This window comes from Salvelinus sp. IW2-2015, linkage group LG15, assembly GCF_002910315.2.
Source record: "Salvelinus sp. IW2-2015 linkage group LG15, ASM291031v2, whole genome shotgun sequence".
NCBI classification, from domain to species: domain Eukaryota; kingdom Metazoa; phylum Chordata; class Actinopteri; order Salmoniformes; family Salmonidae; genus Salvelinus; species Salvelinus sp. IW2-2015.
The window spans coordinates 24,809,880-24,826,679 of record NC_036855.1 but is presented as its reverse complement, the minus strand read 5'-3'; the positions used below and the strand labels follow the sequence as shown (position 1 = coordinate 24,826,679).

At 45.3% G+C, this 16,800-nt stretch overlaps 1 protein-coding gene across 1 annotated transcript in view; it reads left to right on the top strand.

Moving 5' to 3' along the window:
- The first annotated feature begins 2,634 nt into the window (after positions 1-2,634).
- LOC111974830 (GAS2-like protein 1) overlaps positions 2,635-16,800 on the top strand; it is a 46,508-nt gene continuing 32,342 nt past the window's right edge. Inside the window, exons 1-3 of the mRNA XM_024002859.2 lie at positions 2,635-2,906; positions 3,611-4,584; positions 14,556-14,663. Of these exons, the coding sequence (XP_023858627.1) occupies positions 3,901-4,584; positions 14,556-14,663 (792 nt within the window). The 5' untranslated portion in view covers positions 2,635-2,906; positions 3,611-3,900. The remainder of the gene's footprint in view (positions 2,907-3,610; positions 4,585-14,555; positions 14,664-16,800) is intronic.

Genomic DNA, 16,800 nt, shown 5'->3' with positions numbered 1-16,800 from the left:
AAGCAATGTCAGCACAATAACTGTTCATCGGGAGCTTCATGAAATGGGTTTCATTGGCCGAGCAGCCGTACACAAGCCTAAGATCACCATGCACAATGCCAAGCATCGGCTGAAGTATTGTAAAGCTCACCGCCATTGGACTCTGGAGCAGTGGAAATGCGTTCTCTGGAGTGATGAATCACGCTTCACCATATCTGGCAGTCCGACGGACTAATCTGGCTTTGGCGGATGCCAGGAGAATGCTACCTGCCCCAATGCATAGTGCCAACTGTAAAGTTTGGCGGAGGATAAATAATGGTCCGGGGCTGTTTTTCATGGTTCGGGCTAGGCCCCTTAGTTCCAGAGAAGGGACATCTTAACGCTACAGCATACAATGACATTATAGATTATTCTGTGCTTGCAACTTTGTGGCAACAGTTTGGGGAAGGCCCTTTCTTGTTTCAGCATGGCAATGCCCCTGTGCACAAACCGAGGTTCAAACAGAAATGGTTTGTTGAGATCAGTGTGGAAGAGCTTGACTGGCCTGCAGAGCCCTGACTTCAACCCCATCGGGATGAATTGGAATGCCTACTACGGGCCCGGATTAATTGCCCAACATCCGTGCCCAACCTCACTAATGCCTTTGTGGCTGAATGGAAGTAAGTCCCCTCAGCAATATTCCAACATCTAGTGGAAATCCTTCCCAGAAGAGTGGAGACTGTGTTATAGCAGCAAATGAATGCCCAGGATTTTGGAATGAGATGTGCTGGTGTCCACATACTTTTGATCATGTATTGTTTCACCTATGGCTACAAATATTGAGGCGGCTAATGCTTAGCCTATAATAATGCACTKAATCAAGAATAGGCACATCATTGCGCACATGTTAAATATCATGAAATATTCTATATAGAGGCAAACATTTCTGACGACTGGAGACAAATAGCTAAGTAAAACAATTTTATTACCATTAAATTTAGTTCAATATCGTTCAAATATTTAGGTCTATGTAGCCTATACTGTATTCATCTTATTATTTAGCCTATTATATTAGTGACTGGAACGAGCTGCAAAAAAATACTCAAACTGGACCATTTTATCTTCATCTCTTCATTATGGACAATTACAGACAGTTGTAGCTGCTTCGCGTGATTTATTGTTGTCTCTACCGTCTTGCGTTTTGTGCTGTTGTCTGTGCCCAATAATGTTTGTACCAGGTTTTGTGCTGCTTCCATGTTGTGTTGCTGCCATGCTGTGTTGTTGTTTTAGGTCTCTCTTGTCGTGATGTGTGTTTAGTCCTATATTTTATTTTTAATCCCAGCCCCCGTCCCCGCATGAGGCATTTTGACTTCTGGTAGGCCGTCATTGTAAATAAGAATTTGTTTTTAACGGACTTGCCTAGTTAAATAAAAATGTATCTTTCGCTTGTTAGGTTAATTAAATAACTATCCTTCGCTTGTCAGCAAAGAAATGGTCACAGAAAGACACACACCTTAATTCTGTGTATAAAGTGACGCGGAAGGGCGAAGACGCATTAACGACGTAGGCTACTTAGCTGTTCTACGAGTGGTCTGATGCAGTCGTTAAATAACGAGCGTTTTGAATAGCAAGTTTAGTAACGCTGGTTTTGGGAAATAGCTCGGATATTTAACGACGCTCCTACGAAGGTTCTAACGACGAACGTAAAATGCCTTTGGGAAACAGGGCCTACTCTGGTGGCCACTCTAACAATTAAAATACATTCCTTCAAAAATGGAAGGCAGTCGGTAGGAGGCAAGATCAGGTCGGGCCAATTGTAGCCAATGAGAGTGTGGCACAACTGTTTCCACTAGTCACCGCAGCCACAAAATCAAAATTGGCTATATCGTAAACATTCATGAAAACAAACATTTGCTTTCTGGTTTTAATTTAGGGTTAGGCATAAGGTTAGCCGTAAGGTTCGATTTAAAATCAAATTTGAAGAAGATGAATGGTAGAAATGGGCGGGGTTTATGACTTTGTGGATGTGGTAACTAGTGACAACTGGCACAACCGATATAGGCCTAAAGTGTTTTTTCTCAAAGTTGCCGGGATGTCACGTGTCCTACTTAAGTCAGTAAACTCATAACAACCTAATCATTCCGAAACATATATTCGATCAAATAAGTAATATGTTTTGTGAACCAAATTCGACACTCTCATTGACCTCCATACAAAAACTCCTCGTTTGGTGACCATAAAAACGCCACCTCCCGGAGAAGACAGATTTTGTGCCCAGTTATCCTTCTCGCTTAGCCTCTTCCTCTCTGGTTCCCCAACACTTCGTTCTCCTCACCCGGTTTTACATTCGGTTTTCAATTATACACAGTGCACACAGAAAAAAAATCATACATATAATTGTTTTCGCCTGACGGCTCCCGCCATCCATATATATCACAGCCCAACGTGCAACATTCGTAGCCTACATTGTTGCAAATTGAAGTAGTGTAACTGTTGCTATCTCAAGGCTGCATCGTTGTAACGTTGTAATATTAATTTGATTCATTTGGAGTGATTTCAATAAGCTATTAGTAATTGGACATATTTTTCCTATGTTAAAATGGTTATGCTTGAATTTGACGCACTTCGAACATGTGGGCTGCCTGTTGACATGCTAATAACGTTTCCCTGACGTTTTTGTCTGCCTTTTCAATCCCGAGGAAATGGACTCGCCTCCCATTTTTTATTGCCCAGTGTCCTGGGAGGAAAGTAACTTGGTGTTGAAGACGACAATGAAAAAAATAGCCTACATGAGAGGGTTGATTTAAAACGACTTGTGTCTTACACTTTTGAACTCATTCAAGTTGTAGTCTATTACAGTTTTTGTTCGTGGGGCTGGATTCGATTTGTTTTACTGAATGAGCCTGATCGACAAACGGTCCGTTCTTGACAACATTCCATTTTCAAAGGTAGGTAAGAATTACATGTGCTAATTATTGCTTTATGAAAAGTTGTTAGTTATATAGGAAATCTCGTTCATATCCACACACCCGGTGCGGTCATTACCACGATTTGAAGTCCTATCGATGAATGATGTGCATTTTAAGACCCTGGCTGCTTGGCTAATCCAGCCACCTGTTTATCTAATTTTAATTTATTCTAGCACTCTCATGTTTTTTTTCGGCACGTGGTGCGCGGGTCAGCTGTTTGTTCTCTAGCAATTGCTATACGTGTTTAATTACGAATACATAACAGTTTTTCACTCTAGTATAAACTCTATATTCAATTATCAGGCGGTAAGTACAGGGTTACGCTTTTTTTCTCCCATCTACAGGCGTTTATCCCTCATAATGGCATATGCCACTGAATCACTCAACCTGTCTAAACTAGAGCAGTTCAGCATGTTCAGAACAGGAGGCTCTGCAAAATGGGAGCTAGGGAGACTGTTACACGGCAAGTGAACTGTGAAACCTGCCACTGGTCAGTGCTGAGGGTCATTCTATTGAGGGATACTGCGAAGACGTGATTTGGACCATCCATGCAAACCAGCAACATGATTATCGCGACGCATTGTCTATTCACAGACATAGGAGGTCAAGGATACCTGGAAGATTTATGCGTTGGGTGTGTATCCATCTGTAGCTAACCATACCTTTTTCTTTCTCGTCCGCAGTTGGAACTCCGTGAGAAATAGAGATGCGCTCATTAAAGGAAATGGGTATCACACAGACATCCGGAAAACGCATCCATGCGCCACGGCTGCCTCGCATGATGTCAATATGTTTTAACAATACAAAGGATTCCTTCAAGGACCTCGATTGAGATACCGCAGATGCGCGCTTGTCATGGGTGCGTCGACTCGGTTATTTTGCTCTGCTCCATATGGTTTTGGAGCGCTTATGTAATGAGACAACCGGGAATTATTAAGTAGGACTAGCCTGCATTGATACATATCAGGACAATATGGCTGATCAGAGTAACATCCAGTCTGCTGCTTCCAAAAGCATCCGGCCGTTCAAGTCCAGCGAGGAATACCTGTATGCCATGAAGGAGGACCTGGCCGAGTGGTTTAACACGCTGTATGACCTGGATATAACGGCGGACACCTTTATGGAAGGGCTGGAGACTGGCTGTGCCCTCTGTCGGCATGCCAACAATGTGAATCGCGCAGCGCTGGACTTCCAAATGGAGTACCCGGAGGTTGCACAGTCATTGAGGATGCCAACCAAGGATGTGGTTTTTCAGTCGCGCAACGTGGTCCCTGGGTCGTTTTTGGCTCGGGATAACGTGTCCAATTTCATCAGCTGGTGTCGTCAGGAGCTCTGGATCAAGGATGTTCTGATGTTCGAAACCAACGACATAGTGGAGAAATGCAACGAGAAGAACTTTGTGCTGTGCCTGCTGGAGGTGGCGCGGCGCGGGGCCAAGTTCGGCATGCTGGCCCCGATGCTGATCCAGCTGGAGGAGGAGATCGAGGAGGAGATCCGGGACCAGGAGAACCAGGGGGAGCCCAGCCCAAGCCTACTTCCAATAAGCAGGGCTTTCGTTCGCAAGGAGAGTGTGGTTGATGAACCCGAGCCTGCCCCTTATGCACATTGGCAACAGAAACAGAGGGTGCTGTGTGACATGAGAAACTTAGATGAGTTGGTAAGTAATATCTCAGGTGTATTGATTTTCTGATATACCTAAAATGTCGTTTGGGAACGGACTGCACACAATCCCCTCATAACATTACATTTCCATAAGTGTGCAGTAGGCCTAGGATGCAGCACGTTTTCATCCTCAATACATTCACCGATATTGACCAAAAACAAGTTATGAGAGAAATCAAATGTCCTAAAACAAGACCTCCCCTGCCCTTGTGCAAGATAAACAATTTATGTTGTGTTCCATGGTGCCAAAGCAACCCATGGAGCAGTTGAAAGTAGGCCTAACCTACAGAAATGCTTACCCAGAGTTAAAAACATTACTGTGCCAGAAGTGAAGGGCCCGCTTTGAAAAACACATCTCCCTGACATGTTGATGTCACTACACCCTGTTCTCCTGTGTGTGTTCAAGGTGGACGCTGCCTTACTGATCTGTGTCGGCGTGTTTGCCTCCTAATTCCACAAATGATCTCACTCACAGGCTCTAAATGATATGTGGGTATCTCGTGACATTTCTCAAGGACTCCTCCAGGGTGAAATGTCAGTTCAGCCACTGCCTCTACGAGGTGGTTGGCAGCCAGGGGAGCTACTGCTCCTTGTTATTTGTTCATGTGGAACAGTGCAGCTGTTTGATAAGTATTATCATAGATGGATACATGCTGATGTTACACTTTTATACACAATCTATTATCCATTTATAACTTGATGCTTCCATTTGCATTCAGGTGGGGTGTAGTGTTTTCCCCTGGGCTGCAAAGCAGTGTTCTACCCCTCAACGTCCAGTCCCACTGGCTGGTCCACATTGCAGCCTGGCTGCCAGACAGACGTGTGTGTGTGAGCACGAGAGAGACATCGTTAGAGACAGAGAGACTAACAGGCAGACAGAGGTTAGCTGGTGGAACATGTGCTTGGGTTATGAGGGAGAGAGGAGTTCATATTTTGGTGCGGATGAGCGGAGTGAGGACAATGGCATCCTTTCACACCACAGATGAGAGAGAGAGCAGGGGAGAGACAGCAGACATACTCATGCCCACTTGGCCCTCTATAGTACTCAGGTGGCCGAGCACTAATTGCTGGATCACAACCATGAACACTGGCTTCTGAGGGCATACAGAGGTACTATGTACCCAACCTCTGACCTAGTACCGGCGCCCACATACACTTACTGCCATAACCGGTTTTATACGCTATTATTACTATTTCAGACCTCTTTAATCAAGGCTAACTGCTGATGTTCCTATGAGAATGTGCGAGGGCAAGGGGGTGAGACCTGGTGTCTTACCTTATCATTATGGTGTACAGTGTACACACCCATCCACCCACACCACTAAGAGATAGTCAGGGACATGCACTTGCTGTGTCCCATTTTCCAAGGGGCAGTATGACTCACCATCACACTGAGTGAACTACACACATTTCTGCTACCCCGAAAGCCTCTTTCTGTCTACCTGAATAAAGTGCCTGGGTGCTGGAGGAAAACTGCCTGCATCAGCAACATGAGGCAGTTCTCTCAGTAAGAAATCAGGAGGGCACAGAAAGGGGGAGGAACACAGCATAGCAGCATTATTAGCCACAGTCCTGCATGGTATTAAAGAGTATAGCATTACAGTACTGCACTGTGTTCCTGTAAATGTGCTACAGCATCCTGTTCAAATTATTGCAGCTCGTTGAAATACATTTTGGTCGATAGCTCTCCTCATACAGTATTTAATATCTCTTTTGGAACTGACCTTGTCTGGATCATAATGATACAGAGGCAGGCCAGTCAATGTTGGCCCATATCCAGACTATATAGACCAGTAAATGAACAGAAATCCAACTTTTGTATGACTGGAGGGCTTTAGATTCAATAAAGATCAACAAAGCCAGCCACTGAATCACCACTATGCCGCAATGCATCATGGGTCATCCATAACCTTAGTCACGAGTATTCTCTGCATTGCACTCGCCCTGGCATTCCCCTCTTCTCTTTTCGATATAGTAGCTTCCCAGGGGATTAGTTTCTGTGGAATTACTGGAAACCTCATTGTCTCTAGTGATGAGAGATAGAGGGAGAGAAATAAAGTTGAAGGGCTTAGTGATATTTTCATTGGTCCACAGCTGTGACACCAGCAGTGTGCAGAGCAGTCATGCTTGCCTTGTGGCGTGTCAGGGGTTTTTCTCGCCCTCTTTTTCCCTTTTCTCTCCCCTATGTCTCTTGGCAAATCCATCAACTCTCCTTGAACCCTCCTTTACACTCTTTAACTTTATTGACAAATTGTTTGTCTTGACGACAGTGGTTCAGAGGGTTATCATAGGTGCAATTATCAATCACTGACACTCCACTTCTATTAATTAACGACCAGAGTCCTGGCACCCAGCACATGAAATATTGAAGGCTGTTTAGAGGAGGTGTTTAGGAAGACAGCTGAGGACAGGAGTTCTTTAACCCTGGTGATCAGCTTTGGTCTGTGGGTTAACTGACATAAACAATTTAAGTGCCGGCAGGAGTCTGGCTCAGGGATAGTTTCCTGATCACTCTTAGGATGCCATTCGGTTACATGACAGCATGTAATGTCATTTATTGCAATGGATCACTCATGACTGCACGGCCAGGCACGACTCCAACACCATCATTACGTTTGCCCATGACACAACAGTGGTAGGCCTGATCACCGACAACGATGAGACAGCCTATAGGGAGGAGGTCAGAGACCAGGCAGTGTTTGTGCCAGGACAACAACCTCTCCCTCAATGTGATCAAGACAAAGAAGATGATTGTGGACTACAGGAAAAGGAGGGCCGAGCACGCCCCCATTCTCATCGACGGGGCTGTAGTGGAGAAGGTTGAGAGTTTCAAGTTCCTTGGTGTCCACATCACCAACAAACTAACATGGTCCAAGCACATCAAGACAGTCGTGAAGAGGGCACGACAAAACCTATTCCCCCCCAGGAGACTGAAAAGATTTGGCATGGGTCCTCAGATCCTCAAAAAGTTTTACAGCTACACCATCGAGAGCATCCTGACTGGTTGCATCACTGCCTGGTATGGCAACTTTTTGGCCTCCAACCTCAAGGCACTGCAGAGGGTAGTGCGTACGGCCCAGTACATCACCGGGGCCAAGCTTCCTGCCATCCAGGACCTCTATACCAGGCGGTGTCAGAGGAAGGCCCTAAAAAATGTCACAGACTCCAGCCACCCTAGTCATAGACTGTTCTCTCTGCTACCGCACGGCAAGCAGTACCAGAGTGCCAAGTCTAGGTCCAAGAGACTTCTAAACAGCTTCTACCCCCAAGCCATAAGACTCCTGAACATCTAATCAAATGGCTACCCCGACTATTTTCATTGCCCCACCCCCCCCCTTCTATGCTGCTGCTACTCTCTGTTATTATCTATGCATAGTCATTTTAATAACTCTACCTACATGTACATATTACCTCGACAACTGGTGCCCCTGCACATTGACTCTGTACCGGTACCCCCTATATATAGCCCCGCTATTGTTATTTACTGCTGCTCTTTACTTATTTGTTATTTTTATCCCTTGTGTTATTACTCTATACTACACTTAGTCATTAGGTATGGGCTTATGTATAGGTGAGAAATATGATTCAGGGTCACATTTTAAAATAGGCCAATGTAGTTTTTAGACAGTGAGCAGTCAACCTCTTTCTGCCCTGACTGCAGGTCGGCTAGCGTCTCCAGGATGTGTGATGAAACCCCAGATAGGTGTCATATCTCAGGGAAAAGCTGAAGTGTATCTGTTGTCTGAGGGCGACTCAGTTCCTCTGTTTGTTTTCCTGGTTACCACTAAGCCCTGATGTAAATACCCCAGGTTGATTCCCACTGCCCTGTCACTCAGCTCTTACTCATCTCGCACACACACACACACACACACACACACGCACGCACGCACGCACGTCTTTCTACTGAAGTTTGAGGAACCAGTGTCATGCTATCCTGAAAATTCCCCCACCCACCAACCCTCAGTTCCTACCTCTAGTGGGGCCTACAGATAAGCAGCCATTCATAATCTCAACTCCCTGAATGTTCCATTTGACCCTATTCCTGCAGGTGTGCCTTGATACAATGAGACAGGCAGCTGCTGGCTTGTGTATACAGTCCAAACAACTTTTATCCTTTGACATTAGAGGATTTTCTCAACTATGAACCATCCCATATTTACCTACCTCCTCCAGAGACTATGATAATGATAAGTCCCAAAACTGTCTAGATCCCTTCAGAATCCAATGGCAATAAGACATGCCAAACTAACTACACAAACACCCCTTTCTGTGTGTTTTCTTGGCCCTGCAGTGTGTTGTTCTCTCAGCTGTGGGCTTGGAGAGCATTCAGGCCTTGAGGTTAGTGGCCTACGTACAACAATGATACAGGCTCATGAACAACAATGAATACATAAAACATACTCGGCCACGAATGCACATGCACAGCTTTTAATGTGTATGCACATTCACATGCTACAGGCAGGCTTCACACACACATATAGGCACACACACATTTTCCGGCCAGCATGCAGCCTCAAAGACAATAACAGCAGACCCTAGGAGCTCTGCCTCAGGTCTCAAAGGATGGTCTCATACTTTCAGACAAAATGTTTCATGTGTCTTCACCCTCAGACTCCAAGACTCAGTCATTCATTTAATAAATGCTCAACAACCCCCACAGCCCCCATCCCATCCTCCACATACTTCCCTTGGGGACGATAAGGCAATGCTTTATTGGTGGCAGAGGAGATGAGAAGGAAGAGACTGCCAGTGTTGCCAACACTGTAAACTATGGCTGTCATCTCACAGTGAGATGGAATGATTGGCCCTGATGGTGTGGGTGTCGACACAGGAAGAGGAGCAGGCACCAAGAGGGTGAGTGGGAGGCGGGGTGACGTGGGCTATATGTCTTCTGTGAACACTCTGCCCCATTAACCTTATGGTCCAATTCATGTACTCAGAAAACAGAGAGAAACACAATAACAGATAGTATGCCTGGAGTGTCTTTACTGTACACTCTGCTACAGCCGACTGTAATGGATTTTACACACAGGGATAGATTGTGTATGTGTGACTGTGTGTGTGTGTGTGTGTGTGTGTGTGTGTGTGTGTGTGTGTGTGTGTGTGTGTGTGTGTGTGTGTGTGTGTGTGTGTGTGTGTGTGTGTGTGTGTGTGTGTGTGTGTGTGTGTGTGTGTGTGTGTGTTGTGTGTGTGTGTGTGTGTGTGTGTGTGTGTGTGAGGGAAAGTAGGTCATCATGGCTGGCAGTGTCAGGCTCATGGGCTTTGCTAGGGGAGCATAACTCAGTGTTTCTGTTTGCAGCGTCACACACACACTTCTTGGGAGAGTTTTCTACATTAGGTCAGTGGACGGACTAACTGGGCGCTAAATGTTTTAGCATTTTATGATTATTTATTAGTCCAGCTGACTAATACAGAACAGACCTCTCTCACTCTCTCGCCTCCGCTCTCCATCATGTGGCAGGAAACAGACCAATGGGCTGACTTCACAGATTGTTGTCAGTTCTATTTCATTATTGCAATGTCTAGCTAGGTTTACATTGGAGAACTGTGCTTGTGCACATGCTTAATGTCATGTGTGTTTTTGTTTGGGTGAGTAGTCTTGTTTTGTGCGCCCCCCCCACCCCCAGCTGAGCCCTGCCTGGAGTCTCAGGTGTAGACTGGCGGAATCAGGAATCACTGTCTATAGCCAGTCACTCATATAACATTGGCAGACCACAATTAGACTACAGACTGATGATAAAACAACAAGGCAACAGTAAACATGTTGTCCCCCACTAATGATACACACACATTTCAGTTCATTACTAAATCTCCCGCCTTGGGCCAATCAGTGCCATTTTGTAAAAGCCGGATCTCTATGGCAGACGCATTCACCCAGGTTTCGTCCGGTGCTGTCTGAGATATCATGTGTGACTAACGAAAGGACGGATGGACAGAGACCGTTCCACAGTCCCCTCCCCGATATCATCGTGGGGGACAATAAAGCACTCTTCCATCATGTGATATGGACGGAGATGAGGATTGTCTGGTGTCTCGTCATGATGATCCGAACACCTCACCAGCTCAAAAATCCTTCCTTTCATTTAATTTTGAACTGGAAATGACCCTAACCCTGTTTCTGAAATCATCAGTTTCTCCTAAAGTCAGATATGTCCGTTGCATGGCAATGTGATGTGTTAAAATGGAGGCAGTCCAATGTTATCACGGCTGGTTTACCTCAAACCCCTCCTCCCCCAACCCTTGTCAAATCTCTGAGTAGACACGTGTTTTTCATTTAGTCACACAGCACTAAGCAGAAGAGTGGTCATGTGGTCAAAAAATAGGTTTCCAGAAAAACAACACTTCCTTTAAATTATAAGTGGGGTGTCCCACATTTTCCCCCTTGAGCAAGGTTACTAATATGATTTGCCTTACTGAAATACAGAGTGGTTTATTGTTTCGAAAAGATAGCTCACTTTTGCGAAGGCTGCAGCATCAACAAAGAAGCTAAATACATCTAATTATAACTGTACTCTTCCTTTCTAAGTAACAGTGTTGCCATTCTATCCATAGTCCCTAAGTAAATGTTCTTGGTTTTAGTTGACATTCTCATTTATCTGGATAACCCGGGCGGTTGGTCCCTGTTCTCACCATCCTCAGCTGGTCTAGCCTGTTGGTGTAGGATGTAGTAGGGAGTGTTCTTACGAGCACCCGCATGATCCATCCAACAATGCTGCTGCCCCCGGGTGTTGGTTCAACAGCACCCTTTCATCACCGTAAACCTGTCCTGAGTCCCGCCAATTTCGGTGCTAGGAGAAAAAATGCTGGCTGAGTAGGCCAATGACATTTTCTTTGTTTTGACCCACGACTGTTTGTCTTTTGAGACAAAGTGATTGAATAAGATTTAGTGGTTTCTGCATCCAGTGTTTTTAGGATGTGGCCTAAATGAGAGGCTAAAGCAGTAATCCCCCCTGAAGTTCCAGATATGCTCCTCCGTTCCAATCTACTCCCTGTGGCCTAGATTCAATTTCAGGAAGCTTCCATCGCTCATCTGATTGTATGGTTTGTGTTGGGACGTGCCCAGTCATTTCTAGAGATCCCCACCATGAAGCAGAGGCTGGGACAGTCATCCTTTTATTGCAAAAGCAGCTTAGCACATTGTGGCTAAGGGAACACAACTAAACTGATTCAAAGCTCAGCTAGACCGTCATTAACTGGCATTTCACAACCGTCATGCCAATAACTGCTACATTCCAAAAATATTACATGAAGAGGGATCTTTAACATACACAAATCACTCACTCACCACCAATCCAATTTCCTCTGTGTGTCCCAATGATGTACAGTGTCTATGGTGTGTTCCTGGGGGTTGGAAAAGCCTCACCCCTCACCTTATCTCCTCCACGGCCTACCCTCCGCTCTCCTCCGTCCCTATGTAGGACAGGAAGGAAGGCAATAAAGAGTTGATTACCTCAATCTCTGTTGGAGGCAGAGAATCAGAGACCACGAGTATGGTGTGTGGACTCCATTATCAAAGGGAAATTTAAAAACATATCCTGCAAATACACCCTGCTTCAAGGCAAACCCAGGAACACTAATTAARCTGAGTTTCACAACACTGTCTCTCGTTGTTCATTGATCACAGCAGTGTTGTGTTTTCATACCATCCCTACAGATACATGTGAACATTCTCCAGCTGATCTTGAGATGATTACAGTAAATTCCTTCCTAGTATAGATAGGGGTGTACTGTGAGACTGTCTGAATCTAACTGCAGATGTAGGGCCTTGGTTCTTTCTCTGTCTCGCTCTCTCTCTCACACACACGTCACAGCTCTTCGGGCACGTTCCCCATGTGACCGACACCCATCCATAATTCATCCCCTAGCTCTCTCTCACAGCGCTCCAGTTCCACATGCTTCCTGCGTGACCTCGCGTTTTCCCTCCCTTAGCACTGTTCCACATCAGTGTTTTAGTCTCACGCTCTTGTGTGTGTGTTTGAGTGATTCTCTGAGCTTGTTGTGTTGTACAAGGTCAGTTGTTGTTTTAGCTAAGACACAGCAGTCACCAAAATGTGATTTGGGATGATGCAATTAGATTCCACAACGCTTATATGAAATAGTTAACTGATATTTAAACAAAGCTCAATTTGTGTCATTGATTGCAATGTCTCAGACCATGTGTCTTTGAGGGATCTTTTTGTAACAGGGTTGATATTTTCACTGTATATTTACAACCCTCAACTCTATGACCTCCTCGGGAGGAAAACTTATGACCTCAGCCCAAAGGGGTTGTGGGAGGTGTCTTCTGGGGCTGGAAGGAGAGACAGCTGAAAGGCTGTACTAAAGAAAGAAAAAAGAAAACAAACTGTCTGTTAAAAAAAGGAAGGATCAGGCTGTGTGTTTCTGTAACCAGGGGGATATTTCCATTAACTCACTGGCTGGGGTTTTTCCAAACAGGGTTTGTCCACATAGTGAAAGAACGACTGAGAGACTAAAAGGAGACTTGGAGAGCAAGCAGAGCAGAAAAGAGCAGTGAAAGAAATAAATGACAGACAGAGAAAGACTCTGTGAGAGACTGAGGGACGATAGAAAGAGATGAAGAGGGACTGATAGACTAGCAGATGGAGAAGGAGAGAGTGGGAGAAAGAAAACAGGAAACAGAATTCAGTAGAGAGAGAGAGAGAGAAGGCAGTGGGAGGCTAATGATTTAGTATGTAGTAATGGGGAGACAGGTGAAACGTAGACACTTAACACTGATTCCCCCCTCACTTTAATTAGTAGGGGGAATAAAGACAGCTATTTTAGGAAAATAACAAGGTCCCTCCCTAATCTCTTGAATAAGCCATAATCTGGAAAATGAGCCAGTCATAACCTGTAACACTGATGCTGCATCTAGCTAATATACTTTATATGGATGGTATACTGTCTTCTTCAATGGATACCTGGCTAGGTCTTATTTCATCTATGTTGATCTAATTCAATTTCTCTTCATCTTATTTATTTTCTTAGTGTGATTAATTCCTTGAGCGACTACTGAGAGCCTTTCCCTTGTTTCTCTAATGTGTTTAGACGGGACATGTGCTCCTGTCTATACAGTACATATGGAGTACAGCAGTCCCCGTTTGTTTGTCCTTGCTCAGCTCGCCTCTCTTTGTCCTCTGTGATGTTGTCGGTCTCTCTCTCTCTCTCTCCTCACCGTCTCTCGGTCCACAAGTGTGCACACGCCTTTGTCTGAGAGAGCTGCCAAGAATAACATCAAAGTTGGCCAATCCCGGTCGAGAGAGAGAGCCCTCGCAACGCAGGCCTCTCTCGCCCCCACCCTAGAGTTCTGTCTGACTCCACTGTGCTTAATAAGCACCCCAACCACATACAGCACAGTACCAGAGCCGTCTCTCTCTCTCAACCCAAAACACCACTGGAACCACAGGCTCATTTACGTCATCCCTTTGACTTTAGTTAGAGCCTCACCTTATTGCCCATCAAAGTACTGCTCTGCGGTCAGGAGGTCCCTACAGCAGTGTGTGTGTGTTGTAATGTGAACTCTTTTCATTTTTATCTAGCTTTATGTGTATTCCTTGATGACATTTTATACTGCAGCAACGAGCTGGACTAAGTGTTCCAGGCAGCTGAGGCAATAATTGGCGAGGGAGGGGAGGGCCCTCTATTACTCAGGTACTGAGGGACCTCTGCTCTGCTGAAAGCTGAGACACGCATAGACAAACAGGGCTAGCCATGTCTCACCCTAATGTAATAAAGTCACTGTGCTGTTGACACACACACAGCTCAGGACCAGAGGGGATTTGGTCATGATCATGGATATGAGTAAGCATGATCTCATAGGAAGAGTTGAAATGAAGAATAAGGWAGGTTGAACAGAGACTGAACAGTTTGTGCTTCTTGTTGTTCCTTTCTGTAGCTGTGTGAATATGGAGTGTCATGTTTCATTGGCTGTGGGTGTTAAACAGGCCTGTGTTATCTCTTCTCCAGGTGCGGGAGATCCTGGGCCGCTGCTCCTGCCCCGCCCAGTTCCCAATGACCAAGGTGTCTGAGGGGAAGTACAAAGTGGGAGACTCCAGCGCTCTGATTTTCATACGGGTATGAATTGACCATTAACCTTTACCCCATCTACTTATCGAGACTATAAGAGTCAGCAACCATCCTTAAGTCAAGTGTGTGTGTGTGTGTGTATATATATAAATATATATATATATATATTTGTATTTGAGTTATCCCCATTAGCTGCTGCCAAGGCAAGATTAAGGGAATTACATCACAAAACAATTAAAATAGTGTATTCGGAAAGTATTCAGACCCCTTGAGTTTTTCCACATTTTGTTCCGTTACAGCCTTATTCTAAAATTGATTAAAAATAAATAAATCCTCAATCTACACACAATACCCCAAAATGACAAAGCAAAAACAGGTTTAGAAATGTTTGCAAATGTATAAAAAAATAACATTTACATAAGTATTCAGACCCTTTACTCAGTACTTTGTTGAAGGCCCTTTTGCAGCGATTACAGCCTTGAGTCTTCTTGGGTATGACGCTACAAGCTTGGCACACCTGTATTTGGGGAGTTTCTCCCATTCTTCTCTGCAGATCCTCTCAAGCTCTGTCAGGTTGGATGGGGAGAGTTGCTGCACAGCTATTTTCAGGTCTCTCCAGAGATGTTCGATGGGGTTCAAGTTCGGGCTCTGGCTGGGACACTCAAGGACATTCAGAGACTTGTCCCAAAGCCACTCTTGTGGTGTCTTGGCTGTGTGCTTAAGGTCAATGTCCTGTTGGAAGGTGAATCTTTGCCCCAGTCTGAGGTCCTGAGTGCTCTGGAGCAGATTTTCATCAAGGATCTCTCTCTGTACTTTGCTCCTGGCTAGTCTCCCTGCCACTGAAAAACATCCACACAGCATGATGCTGCCACCACCATACTTCATCGTCGGGATGATGCCAGGTTTCCTCCAGGTGTGATGCTTGGCATTCAGGTCATTATACGAGAGAATCTTGTTTCTCATGGTCTGAGAATCCTTTAGGTGCCTTTTAGCAAATTCCAAGTGGGCTGTCATGTGCCTTTTACTGAGGATTGGCTTCCGTCTGGCCACTGTACCATCAAGGCCTGATTGGTGGAGTGCTGCAGAGATGGTTGCCCTTTTGGAAGGTTGTCCCATCTCCACAGAGGAACTCTGTCAGACTGACCATCGGTTCTTGGTCACTTCCCTGACCAAGGCCCTTCTCCCCGATTGCTCAGTTTGGTTGGGCGGCCAGTTCTAGGAAGAGTCTTTGTGGTTCCAAACTTCTTCCATTTAAGAATGATGGACGCCACTGTGTTCTTGGGGACCTACAATGCTGCAGAAAGGTGTTGGTACCCTTCCCCAGATCTGTGCCTCGACACAATCCTGTCTCTGAGCTCTACGGACAATTCCTTCGACCTCATTTCTTGGTTTTTGCTCTGACATGCACTGTCAACTGTGGGACCTTATATAGACAGGCGTGTGCATTTCCAAATCATGTCCAATCAATTTAATTTATCACAGGTTGATAGGATATGATAAGATGTTGCCACGACTGCCATGTTGCATTTCCATCCCAAAGCCCTTGCTTGGAAGTGTACTTCGTCAGACTGCCAAGAACCTTGCCCTCATCCAGGCCAAGTTGGCGAGACARGGTAGTAATGACAGGTGAGGTGACCACTCTATCCCAACATACATCATCCAGGAGGATCGTCTTGATGMGGCTGTCCATATCGGCAGACTGTGATATGGCCATTTCTTGGAGAGACTCCTTCCCCTCCAGGAGACTGTCAAACATGACAACACCACCCCAATGGGTGTTGCTGGGCAGCTTCAATGTGGTGCTCTTATTCTTCTCACTTTGCTTGGTGAGGTAGATTGCTGCTATAACTTGATGACCCTTCACATACCTAACCATTTCATTGGCTCTCTTGTAGAGGATATCCATTGTTTTCAGTGCCATGATGTCCTTGAGGACCAGATTCAATGCATTAGCAGCACAGCCAATGGGTGTGATGTGAGGGTAGGACTCCTCCACTTTAGACCAAGCAGCCTTCATGTTCACAGCATTGTCTGTCACCAGTGAAAATACTTTATGTGGTCCAAGGTCATTGATGACTGCCTTCAGCTCATCTGCAATGTAGAGACCGGTGTGTCTGTTGTCCCTTGTGTCTGTGCTCTTGCAGAATACTGGTTGAGGGGTGGAAATGTAGTTAGTTATTCCTTG